This window comes from Abramis brama (assembly GCF_963993115.1).
Source record: "Abramis brama genome assembly, chromosome: 2".
In the NCBI taxonomy this organism is placed as follows: domain Eukaryota; kingdom Metazoa; phylum Chordata; class Actinopteri; order Cypriniformes; family Leuciscidae; genus Abramis; species Abramis brama.
The window spans coordinates 48163710-48187885 of NC_139964.1; the positions used below are offsets into that span (position 1 = coordinate 48163710).

The window sequence follows — 24176 nt, forward strand, 5'->3', positions numbered from 1 at the left end:
GATTGGTTGATTAGATAATTGCATTAATGAGAAATTGAACAGGTGTTCCTAATAATCCTTTAGGTGAGTGTATGTGTATATATATATATATATATGTGTGTGTGTGTATATATATGTGTGTATGTATAAAAAACAGTAATATTGTGAAATATTATTACAACTTAAAATAAGTTTTCTATTTGAATATACTTTAAAAAATAATTTATTCCTGTGATGCAAAGCTGCATTTTCAGCATCATTACTCGAATCTATCACATGATCCTTTAGAAATCATTCTAATATGATGATTCATTATCAAAGTTGGAAACAGTTCTGCTGCTTAATATTTTTTCATAACCTGTGTTTTACCATTGTTGCCCAGCATGGCTATACCAGCTCAGCAAACAGAAGTCTACTACTGAGAAATTTGACGTTATTTGAGCGGACTTTGCTTTTCCAGTGCGTGATCGGTCCATGATTCGAACGTTTGGGCCGTTAACGACAGAGCAGAACGCGCAGCACAAACACGGAGCTGATGGAGGGGCGGGACGGCATATTTTCGGCCTTTTCAATAGCAGCCGCAACAGGAAATCTTTAAAACGAGGCAAAAAAAAGTGCTGCGTTAATTTCGTTATTCTTTTTTTAACGCGTTAAACATCTCAAATTAATCGCAAAGATTAACGCGTTAATTCCCCCAGCCCTAATATACACTGCTCCAAAAAATAAAGGGAACACTTTTTAATCAGAGAATAGCATCAAGTCAGTTAAACTCCTGGGATATTGATCTGGTTAGTTAAGTAACAGAGGGGGTTGGTAATCAGTTTCAGCTGCTTTAGTGTTAATGAAATTAACAGCAGGTGCACTAGATGGGCAACAGTGAGACAACCCCCAAAACAGGAATGGTTTTACAGGTGGAGGCCACTGACATTTTTTCCCTACTCATCTTTTCAGACTGTTTTTCACCAGTTTTGCATTTGGCTAGGGTCAGTGTCACTACTGGTAGCATGAGGCGATACCTGGACCCTACAGAGGTTGCGCAGGCAGTCCAGCTCCTTCAGGATGGCTCATCAATACGTGCCATTGCCAGAAGGTTTACTGTGTCTCCCAGCACAGTCTCAAGAGCATGGAGGAGATTCCAGGAAGACAGACAGCTACTCTAGGAGAGCTGGACAGGGCGGTAGAAGGTCCTTAACCCATCAGCAGGACCGGTATCTGCTCCTTTGTGCGAGGAGGAACATGATGAGCACTGCCAGAACCCTACAAAATGACCTCCAGCAGGCCACTGGTGTGAATGTCTCTGACCAAACAATCAGAAACACTTCATGAGGGTGGCCTGAGGGCCCGACGTCTTCTAGTGGGCCCTGTGCTCACTGCCCAGCACCAGGGAGCTCGATTGGCATTTCCCATTGAACACCAGAATTGGCAGGTCCGCCACTGGTGCCCTGTGGTTTTCACAAATGAGAGCAGGTTCACCCTGAGCACGTGACAGACAGGAAAGGGTCTGGAGAAGCCGTGGAGAATGTTATGCTGCTTGTAACATCGTTCAGCATGACCGGTTTGGTGGTGGGTCAGTGAGGGTCTGGGGAGGCATATCCATGGAGGGACGCACAGACCTCTGCAGGCTAGACAATGGCACCCTGACTGCCATTAGGTATTGGGATGAAATCCTTGGATCCATTGTCAGACCCTATGCTGGTGCAGTGGGTCCTGGGTTCCTCCTGGTGCACAACAATGCCCGGCCTCATGTGGCGAGAGCATGCAGGCAGTTCCTGGAGGATGAAGGAATGATACCATTGAAGGGCCACCACGCTCACCTGACCTACATCCAATAGAACACCTCTGGGACATTGTGTTTCGGTCCATCTGACATCACCTGGTTGCACCTCAGACTGTCCAGGAGCTCAGTGATGCGCTGGTCCAGATCTGGGAGGAAATACCCCAGGACACCATCCGTCGTCTCAGTAGGAGCATGTCCCGACGTTGTCAGGCATGCATACAAGCACGTGGGGGCCATACAAACTACTGAGAACCATTTTGAGTTGCTGCAATAAAATTTCAGCAAAATTGACAAGCCTGCTGCATCATTTTTTCACTTAGATTTCCGGGGTGTCTTTGAATTCAATCCTCTGTAGGTTGATTATTTTCATTTCCATCAAACGATGTGGCATCCTTTTGTTCATAACACATTACCCAGTTCATATTAGTATAGATATCCAGCATGATATTTTTCCCCATTGAGATCTGATGTGTTTTCAAAGTGTTCCTTTAATTTTTTTGAGCAGTGTATATATAACAATATATATAACAAATCTATGGTGTTGAAAAGAGATCTATGAAAAGAGAAGCTGTAGTAACTGTTTTTCTGTAGTGGCTGGTGGGGTCATGAGAGACCTACAGCTGATCTCCACAGCTGGAATGTTAATAAACCACCTTGCACTGCTGCTTATAAATGCTGCACTCTAGCACAATACAACAAGGAGTTGATTTTAGAAGCACAGGTTTTATACCAAAATAGGTGAAACATGGTGATTAGAAATCTCAATTTGTAAGTGGATCATTTCTTAGCAAAAAAAAAAAAAAAAACTGGGTCCCTTGTTGTGATGCAACTGGAGTATTACCCAGAGTTCTTTGCTAGTAGTTACACTATGATGAACTAAGCCACTGCAATTCAGCAGAGGTTCCTCTACCACTGCACTAGAACAAATGGGAGGGGAACTAGGTGTGTTTCAGGTGCAGATGTCTCCCTGGGGCCTACCCAAATCCTCAACAGGCTTCTTTTGGGTCCTAATAATAACTTGAAAGTGCCTCTTTTTGCCCCTTTTAATTAGTCTCCAGAACCCATACAGCTAATTGGTGGTTCTTAATTGGGTTTAGATTCGCTACTTGTCTGTTCATATCCCCCTGCACCCCACCCCAATCCCTTCTCAGTCTAGGTGAAAAGAAATCCTCACACCCCAGCCAGGGGTTTTATGTTTCTTGTCACTTAGCACTTTGATTTCTTGGTGAATTAAGAGCTATTTAATTAGCGGGGTTTCTTTTTATATCTTCATCTCAGTGGGGGAGAGATTTGGATGGTGTCAGAGTTGAAGTGATTTAAAGGTAAAAGAGGAAGTTTCAAAAGCAGTGGCTTAATGCACTTTGACAGAAACTTACTGCATTCACAGTCTAGAATAATAATTAATGAGTACATTCATGCACCAAAACAATGGCCATAGTTGTCAAGTAACATAGTAACATTATGGCCTCCTTTACACCTGCCATGTTTTTCTTAACTGGATGCTTTTTGGGCCAGACTGTATTTACACTTTCATGCGTCTTGTCTCCAGTATGATCAGATAGAGCCTGAGCAAATCGCTACTTGCATATACATGAGGGTTTGCATTAACTGATTTATTTTTGTTATTTTCCATTTTAAAAACATCGATGGATACATGAAAATGCTTTTCTTTTGTTTTCTGTCTTTACTAACCCCTCAGTAAACCATGTGAATGGGGATTATAAGAAAAAGTGGACAAAAAGTTTTAGTAATCCAATCACAATGTGTCTTTTGATGTTGTTACAACTGGCTTTTATTGTGGTCAAGCACAATCCGATTGTGATACAATCACCGAAAACTCATGTTATGTCCAATTGTGAGGGGGCATTTGAGTTTCCTGATTGAACTCAATTATGCTTTGGGTTTGTGGTCAGTAAATGGACTGTACTTCAATAGTTTATTCTTTAAATCAGTACATACCTGAGATGTAGCCTATGTATGAAAATAATTTGCAGCATACATGAGAGAAAAATCTATTATATAAATTTTAGAAGTGATATTGAAATTTAAATAAATAATATTTTTTGTTGTATTGCTAATATAGTCAATCTAAATAACTTGACTGTGGTCATTCCTGAATCTGTTTGATATGTTTAGAGCTAATCTGGAGGAGAAACTAAATGCAGCCTTGGACACAGTTGCAGCTCAAGACATAAAAGAGTGTCGACAGGAGGAAATGCAAGGTATCACACACATCACACTGTCCAAACACACTTACACACATCACAGGCATCACTCATATTTCTCTGCCCCATCATATACAACTGTTGACCAGTGTTGTAGTATTTATATACTATTATAGTATTTATTAAGTGTAGCGTCTGGGCTATGAATCATTCTTTCATTTGTTCTGAATTAACAAATTCTGACTCTGTGTTTCCGAACACATTCTTTCATTCCGGACTAGATCTTGATAACATATGCTCTCTCTCAGAAGAGCTTTTAACCTGTGACCCATCCAATGTAACTCACAGCTTTGGGTGCCGCTGGGTCTGCAACCCCAACTGTTTATGACACCTTTAGGGGGTCCTCGAGACACTCCAGGACCTAAAACCAACATTCTTTCTCCCCCTGTGGTAAGCTTCAGAGAGATCCACAGGAGAGATATGGACTTTCTCCGTGACCCAGACCTTCCACACACACACAGACATTCCAATACACACACACCCAAACGTTTCTTTAAACTCATATAAAGTCATTTCTAAAGGTATATGATATATTTTTTGGTGTGTTGCATGTTTTCCCATGTTACAGTAGCATAGCCATGATTTTTCTAGTCATGTAGTGAACTTTAAATGCTTATAATATGCATATCTTATGTATTTTTGTATTCCTATAATCTTTCATATGACGTGTTTGATATCATTTTAAATCTTGAGACCTAACAGAGTTGAATCTTGATAATAGATTGCAATGATATGATTATTACTATATGAATCATCTTTCTAGAGTATAAAGGCTAAAATTTTGTGACCATCCAAGTGGGTGTCTCTCAAGAGACAAAATAACTTTTCCCGCTTCAGATTCTCGGACGGTCATTGGTTGTTCGCGCGAACAGAGGCGTGAACCCATCCTTTCCATAAGAAGACCACACCCGAAGTCCCTCCTTGCACTTCGTCAGTGAGAGGTTTCCTGTTCCACAACTCCTTAGGGAGTTTCTCCGTTTTTCTTTTCTTTAATCTTTGTCTTTATTTTCGTCTTCGGACTTTTCCTACGTTCAGTGAAGTGAACGTAGCTGGCAACTTTAACTTTAAGTAGACCCTTTAAACTTCCCGCGAACTCTGTTTGCTCCAGAAGTACGAGAAGAGCGCCCAGCTCCAAAAAGGACACGCACGCTGCTTTCGCAGTCACACAAAGACTTAATGCAAGTATCACCTTCATTTGAAATCTAAGGCTGTGTTACTCCCCTTTTGGGTATTCTAATCTTGGTGTCTCTCAGAGTTCGTTTTTTTGGAAACTTGCTATAACTGTGATTATTCTATGATCATTCTCTCTCTTTCTCTCTCTCTCTCTCTCTCTCACTCTCAGCCGTTATCCGTTTTCTTGTTTTGTTTATGTGTTCGTATTCTGTGTATTGCATACTCGTGTGAATTGTAGTATTCTGTATTCGTAGTTTCATTTATTAAAACCATATATCCCTGATTGCTTCTGTTTGCTCAACATTTCAAAGTCCCTGAAGCGTTACGATCTAAAGCTACAAAGCTTTACAATTTGTTACTATTTCAGTAACCTAAATTTTATAAGAACAGGAAGGTGATTTTCGTGGCCAGAAAATAGCCTTCTTCGAATTATAAGAAAGAGATAATTTTTGTTGAGAAATTGATGGGTTAATCTTATGGCCGTTTGCCGTTTGATAATTAAGTGTGCTTGCTGAAAGCAGCACACTTATTGTTATTCTTAAGTTTTCTTATTAAGTGTGCTTGCTGAAAGCAGCACACTTATTGTTCTTCTTAAGTTTTCTTATTATTATTATTATTATTATTCCCGGGAGAAAAATTTTGGCCAGCTCCTGCGCCTAGGCCCTTTGAGACAGAGACACCGTTCCAACTTTAAAACGTACAGTCAGTACCGGTGTAAGTTGCTCACGAAGATGACATCACGAGTCCATGTCGTTTGTCCGCCATAGTGGATTGAACAGAAAGCGAAACTAAACTTTCACAGGTCACAAATTTGGTCCGAACTTCACGAAACTGGACGTACATGATCCTTGGACCAAGCCTCACAAAAGTTACTAGAAGGATTTTTGATTTTCGGAAGCGTTTGCCCGTCACAGCCAAACGAAACCAGTGGCGTAGTCGCCAAACAGGAAGTCGTCCATATCTCAGGAACTCTGTCACGTATCGAAACCAAACTTTGTACATGAACTCTGGAGTCCAATGTGAGGATGCACAAGATCAGATTTTATTTTTTATTTTTTTATTTTTATTTTTTTTTAGGCTAATTGATAAACCCATTTACCTATGTCTATGCAAAAGTTTCACCTCACACTTTTAATGTTAATGCATTTAGACAGTAGGTGGCACTGTTGTATTACATTTCACAGAGCTGCCAAGTCAGTGTATAGACTGCATTCGTTTTTATTAGGTTTGTCTTAATAAATGCAGGGCCTGAATTTCGTTTTTTTGCATCGGTCTAATTTAATCATCTTCATTTATTAATATATACAGATTTGTATGCATGAATTGTGCATTTCCAGTTCTCAAAACAGTTAATAAAAAAAAAATAAAAAAAAATTTATACAAAATACATCATGCTCTTCTTCGCTAACCGAACAAACAATTCATTGTCTGTGGCTGTGTTTATGCGCACGGGAAATATGCTGCGCATAACAATAGAAAACAAGGATAAATGCGCAGTCACATGCTCAAACAATCTACAACGTCGCTCTAGAGGTGCGTTGTGGACTGCGAAGTGGACTTCACAGGGTTTTCCGCCATCTTAAGTGAGATTCCAATCCGAAGGGAGCGAACATGTTCAGTTCGAAGGGCACTGCGCACGGCATAGGGAATAAGGGAACATCGATACATCACTTCACAGGAAGTGGAGAGCGATGATCACCCAACTGTCATTTCGCGCACCACGTCATCACCAGTCAGAACGGTCATAACTAACGATGGAGGAGTTTACGTATGTGTAAGTATTCATACATTTCGCCATTGTTATACAAATGACAGTATTTTAACGGTTATTGTTGTGAATATTACATATACTACTTTTGATGATTATAATTTACCTCAGTGAATGCAGCCAGCTTAGCTAGTTTGTGAAGTAAAGTGATTTTATTTTAGGTAGTTGTAAAATAGTGCAATATAATTGTAAATATATAATATAATAATAAAAATTAAAATATGAATGTAGTCCTATATATATTTATGTTATATCATAATCTGCGCGACCCCGTCGTTGACTTTCTTTGATGACGTTTGCAGGGCGTTTCAAATGAGCGGTTATTGTCAGTGAAGTCCACTTCAACTGATATACCGTGCTCAGGGAGTAGGGGAGCAGTGAACACTGCGTATGGACCCTGTCGAATGGAACGCACCTTAGATGTGTAAAAACAAGTGGAAAGCGCGAGCGCGCCACTCTCTCCTTTCCACAAGCGCTTGCTGTCCCGTGGCGTCTGTCGTTGCTATGCAACCATGAACTGCGCTCTCCATGATGACAAGGAAGTATCAGCAAAAGATTAATTGATTTCTAGTCCTTGCATTAGCTTTACTACTAGATATATTTATGGAGATGAAAAATAATACGTACAGCTATGATCAGCTGTTCGGCCGAGCATTCAATGTTTACGCTGCGAGCTGATCAGTTGGTTTGTTTCTGCCGCGCTCTATCACTCGCACACCATAAAGAGCAAATAGTTTTTTAATGTTTCAATTTCGTGATTAAAATGACATAATTTGGAAGTGGATAATTTCTTCACAAACAGCTCATTATGACTCAATGTTAGAATGCTGCACCTACACTCGATAGTGTGAATAAGATCAGCGCAACGCAGACCACTGCATTGACAGCGTGAAACATATGATCTGTCTACAGCCAGGGCTCAGCGGAAGACAGAAAATGCCGGTCCAGTGTTGATTGAGGAATTAAATTCGAAAATAAAAGACAGTTTGACATCTTTTTTCTCGCATCTGTGAATTTATTTTTTAATCATTTGTTCTGAGATGAAGCGAATATATTTGTGCGGGAATTTCTCGCACTATAAAAGCTAACCTTGCGGGAATGGTTTAAATTATGCGCAATCCCCACATTCCCGCACCCAAATTCAAGCCCTGAAATGGCAGCGGGATGTGTAACTCTAGCATATGACGCATATGTCATATAAAGTTAGGCAAGGCCAAACAGCGTTATCCATGTTGTTGCGATTACATCGCTAGAGTAAGCTAATAGTGAAACTGATAGCGTTTTTCATTTAATTACAATATGAGGACTGACGGTAGGCTATAAAAATCAGCGTTTCTGTGTAGGTGATGACAACCATCTTGACAGCAGCAATCAAAGCATCGCTAATTACGGTAGACCTTAATTTGAGATAGTGAATTTGTTCCTAATCAAAGGGAACACTCAACCACAGAACAGCTGGGTGAGTTTTGTATTGGCTTATTGGATACAGTAAATGAAGACTGTCAACTTCTTTTCAATAGGCTACTATTTCATCACCCAAAACACTCCCACTCTCTGCTGTATATTCATAACCAATTATTTCAAAACCAACAACCAAGCCACATAAACAATGCCATTGGCACTAGTCTACATTGCAGACATGTCTCTTAATGCACATAACTTTCACCTTTTTGCACAATCTTGAAAAAAGTACTATTGTTGAAATTCTCAGATCAAGCAAACTTCAACGCACCCTTATCCACTACCTGCTAACGTTAGTGAACCGCACCCGAGCAAGCACACTTCGCAGTTCCTCCGGAAATGCATTCTAGTTACATTAATTTCCATTAAAAGTTATTCTGATAATTGATTTGAAGAATGGGCCGTTGATATATTAATGATTAAATTATAATTCATTGTGATGGGTTATTGATATATACAATTGATCTATTTTTCAACTTCAATAATTTTAGTAACTCTGTATGCGAAGTAAATTAATCATAACCCTGATTCATCATTATTGATTCCCTATATCATTAGGGGCCAAGCACCGAAGGTGCAGAGGCACCTATTGTATCTGTTCCCGTTCTTATTATTATTCTGCTTTTTTTTCTTCCGACAGGGAGTCTATGGCAGCCCATAGAACCGATTGCGGGAAAGTTGTAATGGTTTGACATTCTGATAGAAGACAGTCCCAACATTAAATACACCAATTTTGGTGTGTCTAAGTCATTCCCTCTAGCGCCACCACCAGTGCAAAGTTTCATATTTTGCTAATAACTTTTGAACCGTAAGGCCAATCAACAAAATTATTGAATTTTCCAAAAAAGCTACTTTTTCGAACTCCTCCTAGCCCGTTTCTCCGATTTTCACGAAAATTGAACCAGATCATCTAGAGACCATGCCGACAAAAAAATTATGGAATTCAAGATGATTCGCTCAACCGTTTTCGATAAACCCACAAACAAATTTTACGTAGTGCTTGCGAAAACAGACGTAAGGCTGTATCTCCACAACGCTTTATCGGATTCAGACCAAACTTGGTACATGCCATCCCAAGCATGACCTGAGGCTACGTGCTGCATTTCGGCGCAGCGCCACCTACTGGTCTGGAGATATGAAAAATGGCTATTTTTGCTTATAACTTCTGAACAGTTTGTCCAAAAATCATAAAATTAGTCTCGATAGATTCAGGCCAACATGCTGAGTCAACTGATATCCAATTTTACCATATCGGCCATTTTGGCTGTCGGCCATTTTTTAATTTTGTGCTAAAATGCTCTATTTTAAGAACGCATGAACGGATTGTTTCGAAACTTGGTATGGGTCATCAGCACGATACCTTGAAGGAGTGTGAGAAGTTTCGAAACAGCGCCACCTAGTGGTGAATTTTTCTTTTTCAAATGCTTATAACTTTGGGTGTGGTCGACTTATTTTCACGAGACTCATCTCATTAGACTCCTGAATCCTTGCCGAGTCCTACGATACCAAACATGCTAGGTTTCGCCTTACGGTTTGTGTAGCGTTGTGATTTAGCGCTTAAAAAACATTTGCCGATATCTTCGAAACCGCTAGTCCGATCGAGACGAAACCACCGTCAGCAATACGCCAATGCCCAAATGCAAAAATATTGATAGTAAGGGGTAGTAAAATTCAATCAAAGTCATGTGTCAGTCATTTTTACGTGTTTTTTCATATAAATGTCTATAACTCCGAAGCGAATTGAGATATTTTCACCAAAATTGACACGCTTATGTATGGGCTCACTCTGAGGACACATAAAAAAAAATGGTGGGACTGAGCCTCTTGGTGGCGCTATAATAGAACAAAACATGAAATTCCCATTGACTTCAATACAGTTTTGTGAACTAAAATGCTATACTAAACAAATGCATTGGTGTAATATTACGAAACTCAGAATGTGCCATCAGCACCATCACCTGAAGGTACCCAAAAATATTTTGAGACAGCGCCACCTAGTGGTCAAAAGTTATAACAACATTTCCAAAAAGGCTAATAACTTTTGAATAAATCTGGTTATTGAAATGCCACTGGTCTTAATAGATTCCTTGGGTCAAGCCGAGAACATAGATACCAAGTTTTCCTTATTTGGCTGAACTTCCTGTCCGCCATCTTGATTTTCATTCAAAACATACTTTTTCGAACTCCTCCTAGACCGTTTGTCCGATTTTCACCAAAATCGAATCGTATCATCTCCAGACCATGCCGACTAAAAGTTATGGATTTCGTGTCGATTGACAAAACCGTTTTCGTATACCGCAGCAGCAAATTTGAGTCATGATGCCAAAAGGACTATTCAGGCTTTATCTCTGCAATGCCTTGACATATTGACACCAAACTTTGTGTGTGTCATTGTCACTTCACTCTGACCACATCACATCAGTTTTGTAACTGCGCCACCTATTGGTCGAAAGTGATAATCAAATAAATCATATTTTTAGTTAATGTATATGATTTTTCAGCCATTTTGACTAAATTCATCTCTAAATGTCTTTAATTGCTCCTTGCTGCAGTTGGTACGACACTCCCAGCCATGTTCGTATGTCGTATGACTTATTCTGCTTGGCCCCGAGAATTGCTGCTTGCAGCTATATTTTGAGCTAGATTTGTTACAGATTATTGGTGGAGAATGCGGGCATTTCAAACTTCGTTTTGTGAGCAATTCAGTTTCAATCCATGTGTATATTGTTTATTAATTTTGTACGTGCGCTCCGGTGAGAAGTTGCGCAACGCGAACTCACTGAAGAACTGTGTAGGCACAAAGCCGATCTCAGTTAAGCAAATTGACTCTGCGAAATATGTTTAACATGTTGAACACTGTTAATTGCTAAATTAAACTGCAGTCATAATATTAAAACTGTCCGTGTAAAAATCTCTTTGCAGCTGGTACCTTGTAATATTATCCCAAACCCGCCTGTTAGAACGAAGAAAACTTCTCTCAGTGCATGACGTAAATCTGATCGAGAGCGATGTTCCTCTGTTCAGTAGTTGAAGGCCTTACATTCTATCATTATTGAATTTGTGGTTAGTCCAGTGATATTCAACAAAACGGTAAAACTCCTGGTTAACATTGACTTAGCTAATCAATCAAAAACCTAATACATTTAAATCATAAGTGCTATTGTGAAAAATGTGTAGGGGAGTTTAAACAACAGACGGAAAATTCCTGTTGTCCACATTTGTGTATTTGCGGCGAAGAAACCCCGCCATACTCTCGTGTGCAGTATTAATAGCACCAAACGTCCGCCGAGACCTGTTTGTTTATTCGTGATTGTTGCTGAAAATCAGCGTGTGACGAAACGCTCTTAGATTTTGAATCACAGTAAAGCCGAGTGTTGTTATTCCGCTGACTAAAACACCAGAGGGGCAGTCTTTAAGTGTTTAGCAGCCTCAAATTACGCCTCGCCCCTCTGACGTCATCCTGCAGGAGCGCAATAACACCACCTTGTGGACGTTTTCAGATAAGACCTGTTTCCAGGCTCTCTGTTCCTGCTATTTCATCTCTCCCTGTGATTAGCGAATGTGGTCTAAACTCTCAATAATTATTTGCATTTACAGCTTTACTTATGTGGATATTATTTCGTGTTAGACAATTTTCCTGCTTTTGACTGCTACACTTGTTTTAAGTTTGGTTCAAACAAGATTTGAATTAAAACTTGGATTAAGTTCTCAGTCCAGCCATTGATAGTCCACTTGGAAGGAAGTACGCCACCTTGTGGCCGCCCCCTTCTTAGTCGGCTTACTGAGCTCTCTTTTCCCTCTTTTCAATTCTGTTGTGAATTGTTATATTTCTACTTTTCTCTTTTGATTATTTTATAATTATTGATGATACTTCACTGTTATCGTTAATTATTATAGGATATTATTCTGATTTTCCTTTTTATATTTTCTTTACCTGCTTATTTAAATTTGATTTAAACCAGTTTGAATTTTAATTTAAATTAAGTTGTCTGTTCAGTCAGGTGGACCACCACTGAGGGAGTACGCCTCCTTGTGGCGCAAACCTGTGGCCTGCCTTTTCTCCTGGGTTCATCCTGTCCTTTTTTTTGTTTTTTGTTATCTCTCTCTTTTGGGTTAGGTCATTTTGATAATTACCAACATTATCATAATTTCCTTTTGTTTTATTATTATTTAGTAAAACCTTTGACTCTTATTGCTACATAAATAATTACTCAATTTGGTTTAAGCAAGAAAAACCTTAATTCACTTTAAGTTCATTTGTTCATCCTTTGTGTATTTATAGGTGGCATTCACCAGAGCGCTGTGGTGAGTTGCAGTCATCTCTGGTTGGTTTCCGGCGAGTAAGGTCATCTTTCCGGCGCTACCAGACACTGGCCGTGCGTGAGTCTCGGACACTTCCGAATCTCGTACCATCGGTTGTGGCACGCAACTTCGACATCAGCAATTTGGCACGCCAAAGGTGAAATCAACCACGCCAGCCGACACACAAGGCAATTTTAGGGACAATTACCCGAACCGCGGCCTGAGTCACGGCCACTCCTTTGGAGGGTTCCGGGGAAAACTCAATTTTGCTGTGCCGTCTGACCGTTGACACCTTGGCGTTGCCAGGTTGTGCTTAAAGTCGCAAGTTGTCTGAGTGGGCACACCTTGGTACAGGGAGAAAACGGAGTTGCCCGAGAACACTGCGGTCAAGTGTTTGGAACCGTCGGAGAGGTTGACCGCGCCGCTGGTTCCCACCTGAGTGGCCTCAATTCACCCCAGGTAAACTAAATTTGGTAAAACCCATCCACTTACTATAAGCCACAGAATACTAGATATTCCCCAGGTATTTTAGGTGTTTGGCCCATCTTTTCTCCCCAAGCCACACCATCCTCCTAGGTTTTATACCCCGATAGCCCCCACTCACATGTTGGCCCTATCTTAAACCCTAGCAGTGGTAGTAGGCTTAGGCCTCCTTATTATCCCTAACACGTACTGTGTTACTATTCTGCTTTATTTCATTTCAGACCTAGTCATCACTAGTGTTTTGTTTTACCTTGACCTTTTCTATCCTTTTGTTCTGTTGTGATTTGTTTCTTTCATTTCACCTAGAGATAGTAACCTGTGAGAGCCACCAAGGAAGCTAAATAATAGAGTGACAACCAAGCAGCCGGTGTCACCACGTGACCCGCTAGGCTACTGCCTGTCAAAATCTCTATTTCGGGTCCTTCGTGGACCCAAGTTAATTGGCACCGCCTAACTGTCTGCATCAGTTAGCCCAAATTCTCATAGACGGCATAGCCCGTATTAGCATAGCTCATTAGCCTTAGAACGAACTTGCATTGGTATCTGTGTGTGTGCTGTGTTTCTCTCGCCTACAGTGAGCCAGTATGTCCCGTTCATCCAGTCCCGCAGCCCACTGGGACGATCTCGAGACATGGCTGAAAGCGATGACGAACACCGTTCTACCCAAGGACGCCAGTGACCTACAGCACCTGACCCGAGAGCAGCTGGACGCCAACTTGGACCGGCTGATGGCCCATGATCCAACCCAGAGCTACAACCACAAAGAATTCGCCAGGATCATCGGAAACCTCGCTCACAATCTCGTCGCCCAGGCACGGCTAAGCAAAAGGAGCAACCTCGACCTGGAGCAGGAAGCCGCAGCGCTAAAGCTTCAAGCGGAGGAGGCCCGGAGGAACCAGGCCCACGTCCAGAGTCGTCTAGATCAGCTGCTTCTCGAGACCCAAGACCAGCGCGAGAAAGAGGATGCCACAGATCCAGAGCTACAGGAGGAAGTAGAAAGACTTCAAAATGCCCTGCAAGATCTTTGCCTCGACACAGACCGAAGAGAGCAGTTGGAGAGTGAAGCCAGAGAGGAACTCGAGGCAAAACTCCAACAAGGTGAAGCTCTCCTTACAAGAGCAGAGACTGAACTGAAAGAAAGAGACGCTAAAGCCAAGGCCTGTGAAAAACACTTACAAGCGGCCCGAGCTGAAATCCATGAGCTTACTCAGCAGAGACACGATCTCAAATACGAACTTGACATTGTTCACAGAGAACTGAAACATTCTTATAGACTGCAAAGTGACCGGGAAGGGGAAACGCACACCACAGAGTTTCCCCTGACCAGCAGGTCCCAGCCTTTCAGCCAAGAGCTTAGAGCTATAAAGGGGGGTGAAAGCCCACTGTTCAAGATGTCATTAGCCAGCCTCCACGAACCCCCGTCAGCAGCGAAGGAGGGAGAGCCCTTCCAGAAAATCCTGGTCACCAGCCACGACCACTTAGCTCCCAGAGAACTTGACAAGCTGGCCAGAAACATCCCTACGTTCATCCCAGACCCTGCAGGAGGCCATGATGTGCACACCTATCTGCAGGACATAGATTTTCACTTGCAAACTGTCGCCAACGTGACCACTTGGAACAGATTGTACCTGCTCAGAATTACATCTAGCCGTGACGTACGCAGCTTCCTAGACCGTCAACCAGAGACTGTCAAAACGGACTACCAGCAGCTGCGACAAGCTTTGATTCGTGAATTCTCTGATCCAGAATCAGATCAAGGGCTCATCGCCGCCATGGACCTCAAGCAGGCCCGACACGAAACCCCACAGACCTACTATGGCCGAATTCGACAAGCCTACTTACGACAAGCCTACCTAACGAACCAGGTATGGAAGAGGATGTCAACTTCAGAACTCTGTTCCTTTGAAATCTGCATTATACAGTGAGTCAATACCTAGGGGTCCTGGCTTGACCGCGTAGCATGTCTACACAACAGCTACAAGACTTAGCCCATAAAGCTTACACCAAGCAAAAGACTGTTTCTGAAAAGACTGTGAAGAACCCCACAATTTGCCCTGTCTCTGAGCACTGTTCAGAGCTGACTCTAGAGGGCGCCCAACCACACCACAGTCACCGACCTTTTGACAGAGAGTCAAGACCGTTCCAAGCCAGCAGAGGGCAGTACAACCGTGCTCGTCCAAAGCACCAGAGCGAGCGCTCTGAAAGATTCTGGGACCGGCAACACCCATCCAACCACCCAAAGGATGGAGCCACATGGGAAGCCAGCCGGCGACCTAGAAAGAGCCGACCTCCATCGTCCAGAACACCAAGCCCAGAAAGCCGGCAGTGGAACCCCTCTACACATGATGCTGGTAAGCTCAAGTCTGAGCCCACCTCAGAGAAAAACAGTGCAGCCACGTCTGAGACAGCAGAGATCCTGAGGGTGCTGAAATGGCTTCTTCACAAGAGAGACAAGAAGGACGAGCCTGACATCTTATGTCTAAGCATAAGACCTGAACCAAGCACCCAGAACACTGCTCGTCAGCCACAGACTACAGAGCTAACTGTCACATCACAAAGTGACAGCGCCGCCCAATCACCAAAACTGACAGTTGCACATCCAGAACAAGACAGCACAATTTCCCACACCTGGGACCAAAATGCTGTTTTGGCTATCTGCCTCCGCAGCAAGCCACACGAGACCGGCCCTAACCGCCTCTCGATCACCACACCAGCCCCGATGCCAAACTCCTGGGGAACCTGATCGAAAAGGGGGTGGCCCGGAAACTCTACCTAGCCCTCACTTTGGAAAAGGAGGTGAGACTTGAAGCCCTGATAGACACAGGAGAAGACCTCACTGTGGTATCAGCTCAACTTTTTGAAAAACTCAGACTTAAAGCCAAGAGACAAGATCGAACTCTTACACCTCAAACTTGTGAGCTGAACGTGCAGTCATACAGCCAAAATGACATCCGGCTCGAACAGGTAGCTCCCATTCACCTGACGATTGGTCCTATGAATCTAGTCCACCCCGTGTACATCTCAAAAATAGACACTTACCCCCTCCTCCTCGGCAAAGACCTGCTAGATCGCTTTGAGCCTTTAATGGACTTCAGACAGCTGAAAATCTGGGCTCAAGTGTGTGAACCGCTCTCCCTACAATCATGCAGTTCACCCGACCCAGACTGTCAGAGCACAAGGGTCACGGGAACTCCCTCAGGGTCAGACGGCCAGGTCATAGAGTTCACGGGAACTCCCACAGCCAGCCATGGGGACACAGACTCAGCACCAGGTCAAGGTTCGACTTCGCTACCCTGCACCTTCCAGCTCACCAAAGACTTTGACACCTGCTGCCCCAAGGTCATGACTGACCTGCAGCTACATGACCAAACTCATGCCCTCACCAAGCCTGGCGCACTAAACGGCAAGCTGTGGTCACATCCAACCCACCCACCCGCCCTCAAGATTGCAGTGATTACACACAGCATAAGAACTTTACCAGCTACACTGCATACCTCAGAGCCGCTTACGCTGGCTCCGGTGTCTGCAAAGACCAACATAGCGGACATGCGGGCTTCTGACACCTCCATAAAGACTTTGCTTAACCACCTCTCAAACCCCTCCAACCACCCTCGCACGCCATCTAAACTCACTGACAACCAGTGCCTTAGACCACTGCATGACACCAAGCACATGCTGCGTGCACAGAACAACATTCTGGGTTGTGCACCGACTGACATCACAGCGCCAAGGCTTGTGGTGCCACGGCGCAAAAGGGGGGTAATGCCAATGTATGCCCATGACGCATCATGTGCTGCACACCGCAGCACCAGAGCCACTGATGAGACACTGAAGCAAGCGACATGCTGGCCCGGCATGCAGCAAGATGTGGCAGAATATGGGCCAGCGCAAGCTAAACTCAGACGCCGCCCTCGAAGCGAAAAGACTGTCCTATCCAACCAAGGACTACCCTCGCTGAAATCTTTCCTCCCTTTCTCTCTCTCTCTCTCCCTTTTGCCTTTACCAGGATGCTGCTGTGGTTCGCCATGCTGTGCCTTCAGCCAACCAGAGGACAGCCGCAATCGGACATCATCTCACCAGGTCCAGCATCCGGCATCGTATTGAGAGAGCAACCGGGACTCCGGATCACCAACTGCAGGACCCACACCCAGAAAGTATATGTTCGACTCGACCCCCGCAACGTCTACAGAGCACACTACCCCAGTACAGTAGCCCAATACAGCTGGGCAGGTGCCCGATGGACAGAGGACTCCCTTGCTCACGCGGAGGCCGATGTCGAACACATGCTCAGCCAACTGGAGAAGATGACCGTCACCCAAGCGGCGTTAGGTGGACACAACCGCCGCTCCAAACGGTTCCTGGGAGCTTTGCTCGGAGCCGCCGCTGCCGTCGGAACTCTGTTTAACATTGGTATGTCTAGTGTCAACGCAGTGAGCCTAGCCACCGTGGCCGAAATTCATTCGAAAATTCAGACTGAAATTCCACAGCTGAGAGAACAGCTCACCATACAGAGTGCATCCCTGCAGACCCTCGGAAAAACATTGAAGGGAACGGTGGTGATTTTCAATACCCACAACGTTCTACTGAACCAAACAGTAAACTCCATGAAACAGCTGTTTACAGTCTTCCAGAATGACTTTGCCCAAACTCAGCTGGTCACAGCCCTGATGACAGACATGCTGCGGGAGGTGAGCTCCTCCATTGACAGCCTAGCCATGGGTAGAATCCCACCGTACCTGGTACCCTTGAGCCTTGTGCAAACTGTGCTGGCCGCCGCTACTACCACGCCAGCTGATCCTCTTCAGACTCACCTCGCTTACTTTCTGGGTAGTGCCATCCCACTTCACGTCGACCCGGAGCAGAGGGAAATGGGCTTTCTACTGAACCTACCCATCATCGAGTCGAACCGAATCTACAGACTCAAGGACATTGTCAATGTCGGGTTTTGGGAAAGTAACACCTACATCAAGATACGCACTCCCGACGTGGTGGCCTACCACGACAGCAATCCACAGCTGTACCTGGCCCCAAATCTGCACATGTGTACTTTGACCAAAGACATTCACTATCTCTGCACTAGCAAACCCTTCCTCAGAGACAACACTGAAGGAATGTGCGGGTTGCAACCCCTGGTCAGTGACACGCTGCCCTGCCGAAGCCAAGTCTCGCACGCAAGTCACCGAGACACAAGCAGAGGTTGTAGGTGACAGGTGGCTCGTTAACACTCCTGTGCGTACAACTACCCTCACTTACGACCAACATGACACTGCCACTCGGGTCAACCTGCTCAACCAGAGTGTGTGGGTTCGAGTGCCAAAAGGTGCCATCCTCCATCTTGATGATCTGGCATTGTACCATCTTCCGAGCGAAGAGTATCGATCAGAACTGGAAATCCCATCCTTCTTCACGAATCACAACTTCACCCTAGATCCAGAACTGGAACCGAGGATTGAGAAAGGGGGGTTCCAGCTAATTGACATTACTCCCATCGACACGGCCCTCCAGGCACTGTCTCGACTGCCTATCCCGTCCAACTCACCTGTCATTCAAGCCTGGACTGCCGCTGACACGGCACTTTGCCTCTCTACAGTAGTAGGCTACACCCTAACATTGGGCGTAGCCCTCTTCCTGTTTAAAAAGATCAACGAAACGCAAGCGGCTATGACTAAGCCCCGGGACACTTTTTCTCAAGGTTTCAAACGGAAACTGCAGAACAAAGGTACCAAGGCAGAGATCGTGTCAGACCTCATCGAGATGGACCCTCAGCCCCAGGAACTCAAGGCTGAGGACAAGTAGGAAACACCTGCTAATCGACTATCATGATCCACCTGCCATCCGATCATTGTGATTGTCGTCCGATGATGTCCACACAGGGGCATCATCTGACGAAAAGGGGGACTGTAGCGTCTGGGCTATGAATCATTCTTTCATTTGTTCTGAATTAACAAATTCTGACTCTGTGTTTCTGAACACATTCTTTCATTCTGGACTAGATCTTGATAACATATGCTCTCTCTCTCAGAAGAGCTTTTAACCTGTGACCCATCCAATGTAACTCACAGCTTTGGGTGCCGCTGGGTCTGCAACCCCAACTGTTTATGACACCTTTAGGAGGTCCTCGAGACACTCCAGGACCTAAAACCAACATTCTTTCTCCCCCTGTGGTGAGCTTCAGAGAGATCCACAGGAGAGATATGGACTTTCTCCGTGACCCAGACCTTCCACACACACACAGACATTCCAATACACACACACCCAAACGTTTCTTTAAACTCATCATATAAAGTAATTTCTAAAGGTATATGATATATTTTTTTGGTGTGTTGCATGTTTTCCCATGTTACAGTAGCATAGCCATGATTTTTCTAGTCATGTAGTGAACTTTAAATGCTTATAATATGCATATCTTATGTATTTTTGTATTCCTATAATCTTTCATATGACGTGTTTGATATCATTTTAAATCTTGAGAACTAACGGAGTTGAATCTCAATAATAGATTGCAATGATATGATTATTACTATATGAATCATCTTTCTAGAGTATAAAGGCTCAAATTTTGACACCACCATAACTCATCCAAGTGGGTGTCTCTCAAGAGACAAAAGAACTTTTCCCGCTTCAGATTCTCAGACGGTCATTGGTTGTTCGCGCGAACAGAGGCGTGAACCCATCCTTTCCATAAGAAGACCACACCCGAAGTCCCTCCTTGCACTTCATCAGTGAGAGGTTTCCTGTTCCACAACTCCTTAGGGAGTTTCTCCGTTTTTCTTTTCTTTAATCTTTGTCTTTATTTTCGTCTTCAGACTTTTCCTACGTTCAGTGAAGTGAACGTAGCCGGCAACTTTAACTTTAAGTAGACCCTTTAAACTTCCCGCGAACTCCGTTTGCTCCAGAAGCACGAGAAGAACGCCCAGCTCCAAAAAGGACACACGCACGCTGCTTTCGCAGTCACACAAAGACTTAATGCAAGTATCACCTTCATTTGAAATCTAAGGCTGTGTTACTCCCCTTTTGGGTATTCTAATCTTGGTGTCTCTCAGAGTTAGTTGTTTTGGAAACTTGCTATAACTGTGATTATTCTATGATCATTCTCTCTCTTTCTCTCTCTCTCTCACTCTCAGCCGTTATCCGTTTTCTTGTTTTGTTTGTGTTCGTATTCTGTGTATTGCATACTCGTGTGAATTGTATTCTTAGTTTCAATTATTAAAACCATATATCCCTGATTGCTTCTGTTTGCGCAACATTTCAAAGTCCCTGAAGCGTTACGATCTAAAGCTACAAAGCTTTACAATTTGTTACTATTTCAGTAACCTAAATTTTATAAGAACAGGAAGGTGATTTTCGTGGCCAGAAAATAGCCTTCTTCGAATTATAAGAAAGAGATCATTTTTGTTGAGAAATTGATGGGTTAATCTTACGGCCGTTTGCTGGACAAACAACTGTTTGATAATTACATTAATTTCCATTAAAAGTTATTCTGATAATTGATCTGAAGAATGGACCGTTGATATATTAACCCTCTGAGGTCGGCAAACGCGCGGGCGCGTTTTGCTGGATTTTCTCCACATTGTAGCACTATAAACTTAAATGACTCCGTCATTTATGGTCATACAGAAAAAAGAAATATAAAAAAAGAATCTGATATTTCTACTTTTGTATGTGTCCACTTACAATCAAATCAAAACATTGTGCTTTTGTAAAATAAAGAAAATAAACAGGGTGTGCGTTCTGCCTCTCTGTCGCGGTGAACTTTTTTTTCTTGAGCACGTCTATAAACTGAAACAAAACTCAGCGAATACTTGTCACACATTTATGAGCCATATACCTTTATAAACATTTAAGTGTGTACTAAACGAAACGAAAACAAATATTCTCTGTTTAAGTCATTTGTATAAAACCAACAAGATGTCCAGCTTCTCAAACGCTTGCTCATTATATTTAATTTGGCCACGCCTACTCGCGCAAAAGAGATTCACATGCAAATCTCCACATGGAACGCGAACTCGCTCATTACCTCAACAACAAAACACCAAAACACTTCACTTCATTTTTCGTAGAGTTTGAAAGACGCGCCTGAGCTTACATTGGATTTACATCAGAAGAAGAAGAACGCGATTTGAAGACAAGAAAGATGTAAGGTAAGAAATTCTTACATATTAGTTTGTTATTGTTGCATAAATGTCACATTGCAGTTGAACTGTTGCTAGATATATGGGGAAAATTATAATATTTAGACCCGTGTTTACTGTTACTGTGTTTGTGGATATCTGCTCAAACGTAGATATGTATATGGTAACCATAATGTTTTATATTTGAGCGCGATCGCGTTTGAATGTATCATATTTTGCAGCGCGATCGTGTTTGAATGTATCATATTTTGGATCGCGATCGCATTTGAAAAGCAAAACGCACCAAACGGCTTCATGTTTTTACTATTATCTCATTTCATATCATAACGAATGGAAACATTTGAAGTAACATGATAATATATTTTTCTCTAGCTTAGTTGTTACTGAAATCTTTTGGAAGATTTACACTGCTATAGGTTATTGTTATTATTATTTTATCCAGCACTGCGCATAGCTTATGCCTACAAGGCACAACAAACCTGGTGTTCATTATATTATATATTGTTGGAAACATTTGTGTGTGTGTGTGTGTATTCTGTGAATTTTAAAAAGCAATTTTAACCAGAAAAATCTTAATATTTATTTCCAAAATCGTGCAGGCCTTTCTCTTGATATCAGTATGTTCACTTTTTTTTTTCAGGGCCCAGATGCCACTGAGTCCTGCCGACTTCAACATTCACATAAGTCTTTGTACATGAACATGGTAAAGTGAAAATCAAACACCTTGAAAATGAAAGGTATGTACAATGTTTTTAGGAATGGCACAAAGGTCTTTGTCTTTGGATCATTGTTTTCAATAAGTGCTTTTTTGGCATTTGTTGTGTATCTTTGGATTATGTTGTGTTGTAAATAAATCCAAACAATTAAAAGCCATTCTTTTTTAAATCTCCTCATTTACAGTATTGTGCAAGGTTGCTCAGAATGACAGGGCCTGATAGCTCCTAATAGGGCCGTTAGGGGAGGGTCTTTGTCTTTCTCAGGTGTGAAAAGCTTACATATTAATGACCTCCGCATAGAGCTTTCTCACACAAAACCCGTCGTAAAAATTTTACATCAATATATTGTCTTATCTGAATGAGCAGTCAGGGTGATTTTCACATAGTTTTAGAGCAAATATTCTAGGCTACGTCATACAATTTTCAAAAGTCTTGTAAAGAAATAATCAGTATGGGTTTCATGGCCTTATTTCAGTGAGAATTTTTTTTTGTATTTTCACAAACCACGCATAAATGTCATTATCTCAAAACTACAAACTTTTACATACATGCTGCTGATATATTATTGTAGCAGAGTTTGTGCTGAATACAGTGTAATTAGACTTTAGCCATGAAAATGTCACAAGTAACAGAAATAACCAGAAATGTCAGAGCATGTCAGAACACCTCCAGGGCCCAGAAAACAGCTCAGACCTCAGAGGGTTAATGATTAAATTATAATTCATTGTGATGGGTTATTGATATATACAATTGATCTATTTTTCAGCTTCAATAATTTTAGTAACTCTGTATGCGAAGTAAATTGATTCCCTATATCATTTGAGCTAATTCGTTACATAAGATTGGCCTTTATTTTTATATTTCAGTTCTCCTTTTGAATTTTAGTTTAAGATTAGCAATTTTTAATTTTAAGATTTATAATATTTAAGATTTGTCATTTTCATTTTTTTCATTTTTTATATTTCTATTTAGCTTTAATTTACTTTTTATTTCAGCTTTAGTTTTAGTAATTTTAGTACTTCAACATAAAGACGTAGTACACACAAATAAAAATTGTGTAATTTACTTCCTCATATTGTTCCAATCCTGTGACTTTCTCTTCTGTGGAACATAAAACATAAAAAAAAAAGATATTTTGCATAACAGAAAATGTAGAGGAAGAAGGTAAGTCACAGGTTTGAAACTACATGAAAGTGAGTAAATAAATAAGAATTTTATTTTAAACATATTTTATTGCAGTTAGTTACCAAAGCAACATTTCTAATTCTCATTTAACATTAGAACTAACAAGGCAGTCATTTTGACTGTTTTAAAATTGTGCAATGTAATAACTTTGTTGAAATAAAACCCATGTATCTATAGGACCTTGACTTTTCCTAAATGTGTCTATATTTTATTATATCATTGTTATTTTATTAAAATTACAAGACACAAAAGAGTTTTGAGTTTTTCTTCCTTGAATGGCCATAACAGTCATACTGACCGTATGCATTACAGACCGTTTTGCTCCTTTTTCCCGCTCTTGATGATGCATCACCGTTGCCTAGCAGCAATTTATTCTAGTTGTTTTAGTCTAATGCAAAGCTGAAATCTAGCTTTAGCTTTGAGCTAAAACCAAATTGTAAAATTGAAAAAGGAATATCAGAACAATGTCAGCAAGAAGAATGACTGCCACAGAGGCTTTAGCCATGCTTCAGAGCCTTGATGAGGCTGAGTCTGATGGAGGAGCAGGTTCCGATAGTGATGTCTCCTGGTCTCTTAAAAGTTCAAGTTCAAGAATGCATCTGCTGTCATTCTATCTGCTAATGTTACAGGTACGTTAGGCTGTGATCTTTATGCGATTCTTGTGAGTTTCTTAGCCCATACATAGGCTAATATTAGCCCTGATAAAATAGATATTTCATGAAATAAAAAACTAATTAGGCTATAATTTCTTGGTGACAGTGCAAAATCCTGGATCATCAGCTGTGCGTGCTGTGCCAACCACAAGAGCACCCAACCCAGCACTGGATGAAGCTGTCCCACTAAATCCACCTATAGCAGAGCGGCATGAAATAGTGAAAGACGGCACAGTGTGGACTGTTATACAGTCGGGTGAAAATAGAGGAAGGCGACAAAGTAAAAATGTCATGACAGCAGCTCCAGGCCCCACAGCGCACA

At 42.1% G+C, this 24176-nt stretch overlaps 1 protein-coding gene across 3 annotated transcripts in view; it reads left to right on the forward strand.

The window, feature by feature from the left end:
• cntln (centlein, centrosomal protein) overlaps window positions 1–24176 on the forward strand; it is a 221931-nt gene that overhangs the window by 157141 nt on the left and 40614 nt on the right. For all 3 annotated transcript variants that reach the window (XM_084091411.1, XM_084091409.1, XM_084091410.1), the window contains exon 13: window positions 3893–3978. In XM_084091411.1, coding sequence (XP_083947537.1) covers window positions 3893–3978 — 86 coding nt within the window. The remainder of the gene's footprint in view (window positions 1–3892; window positions 3979–24176) is intronic.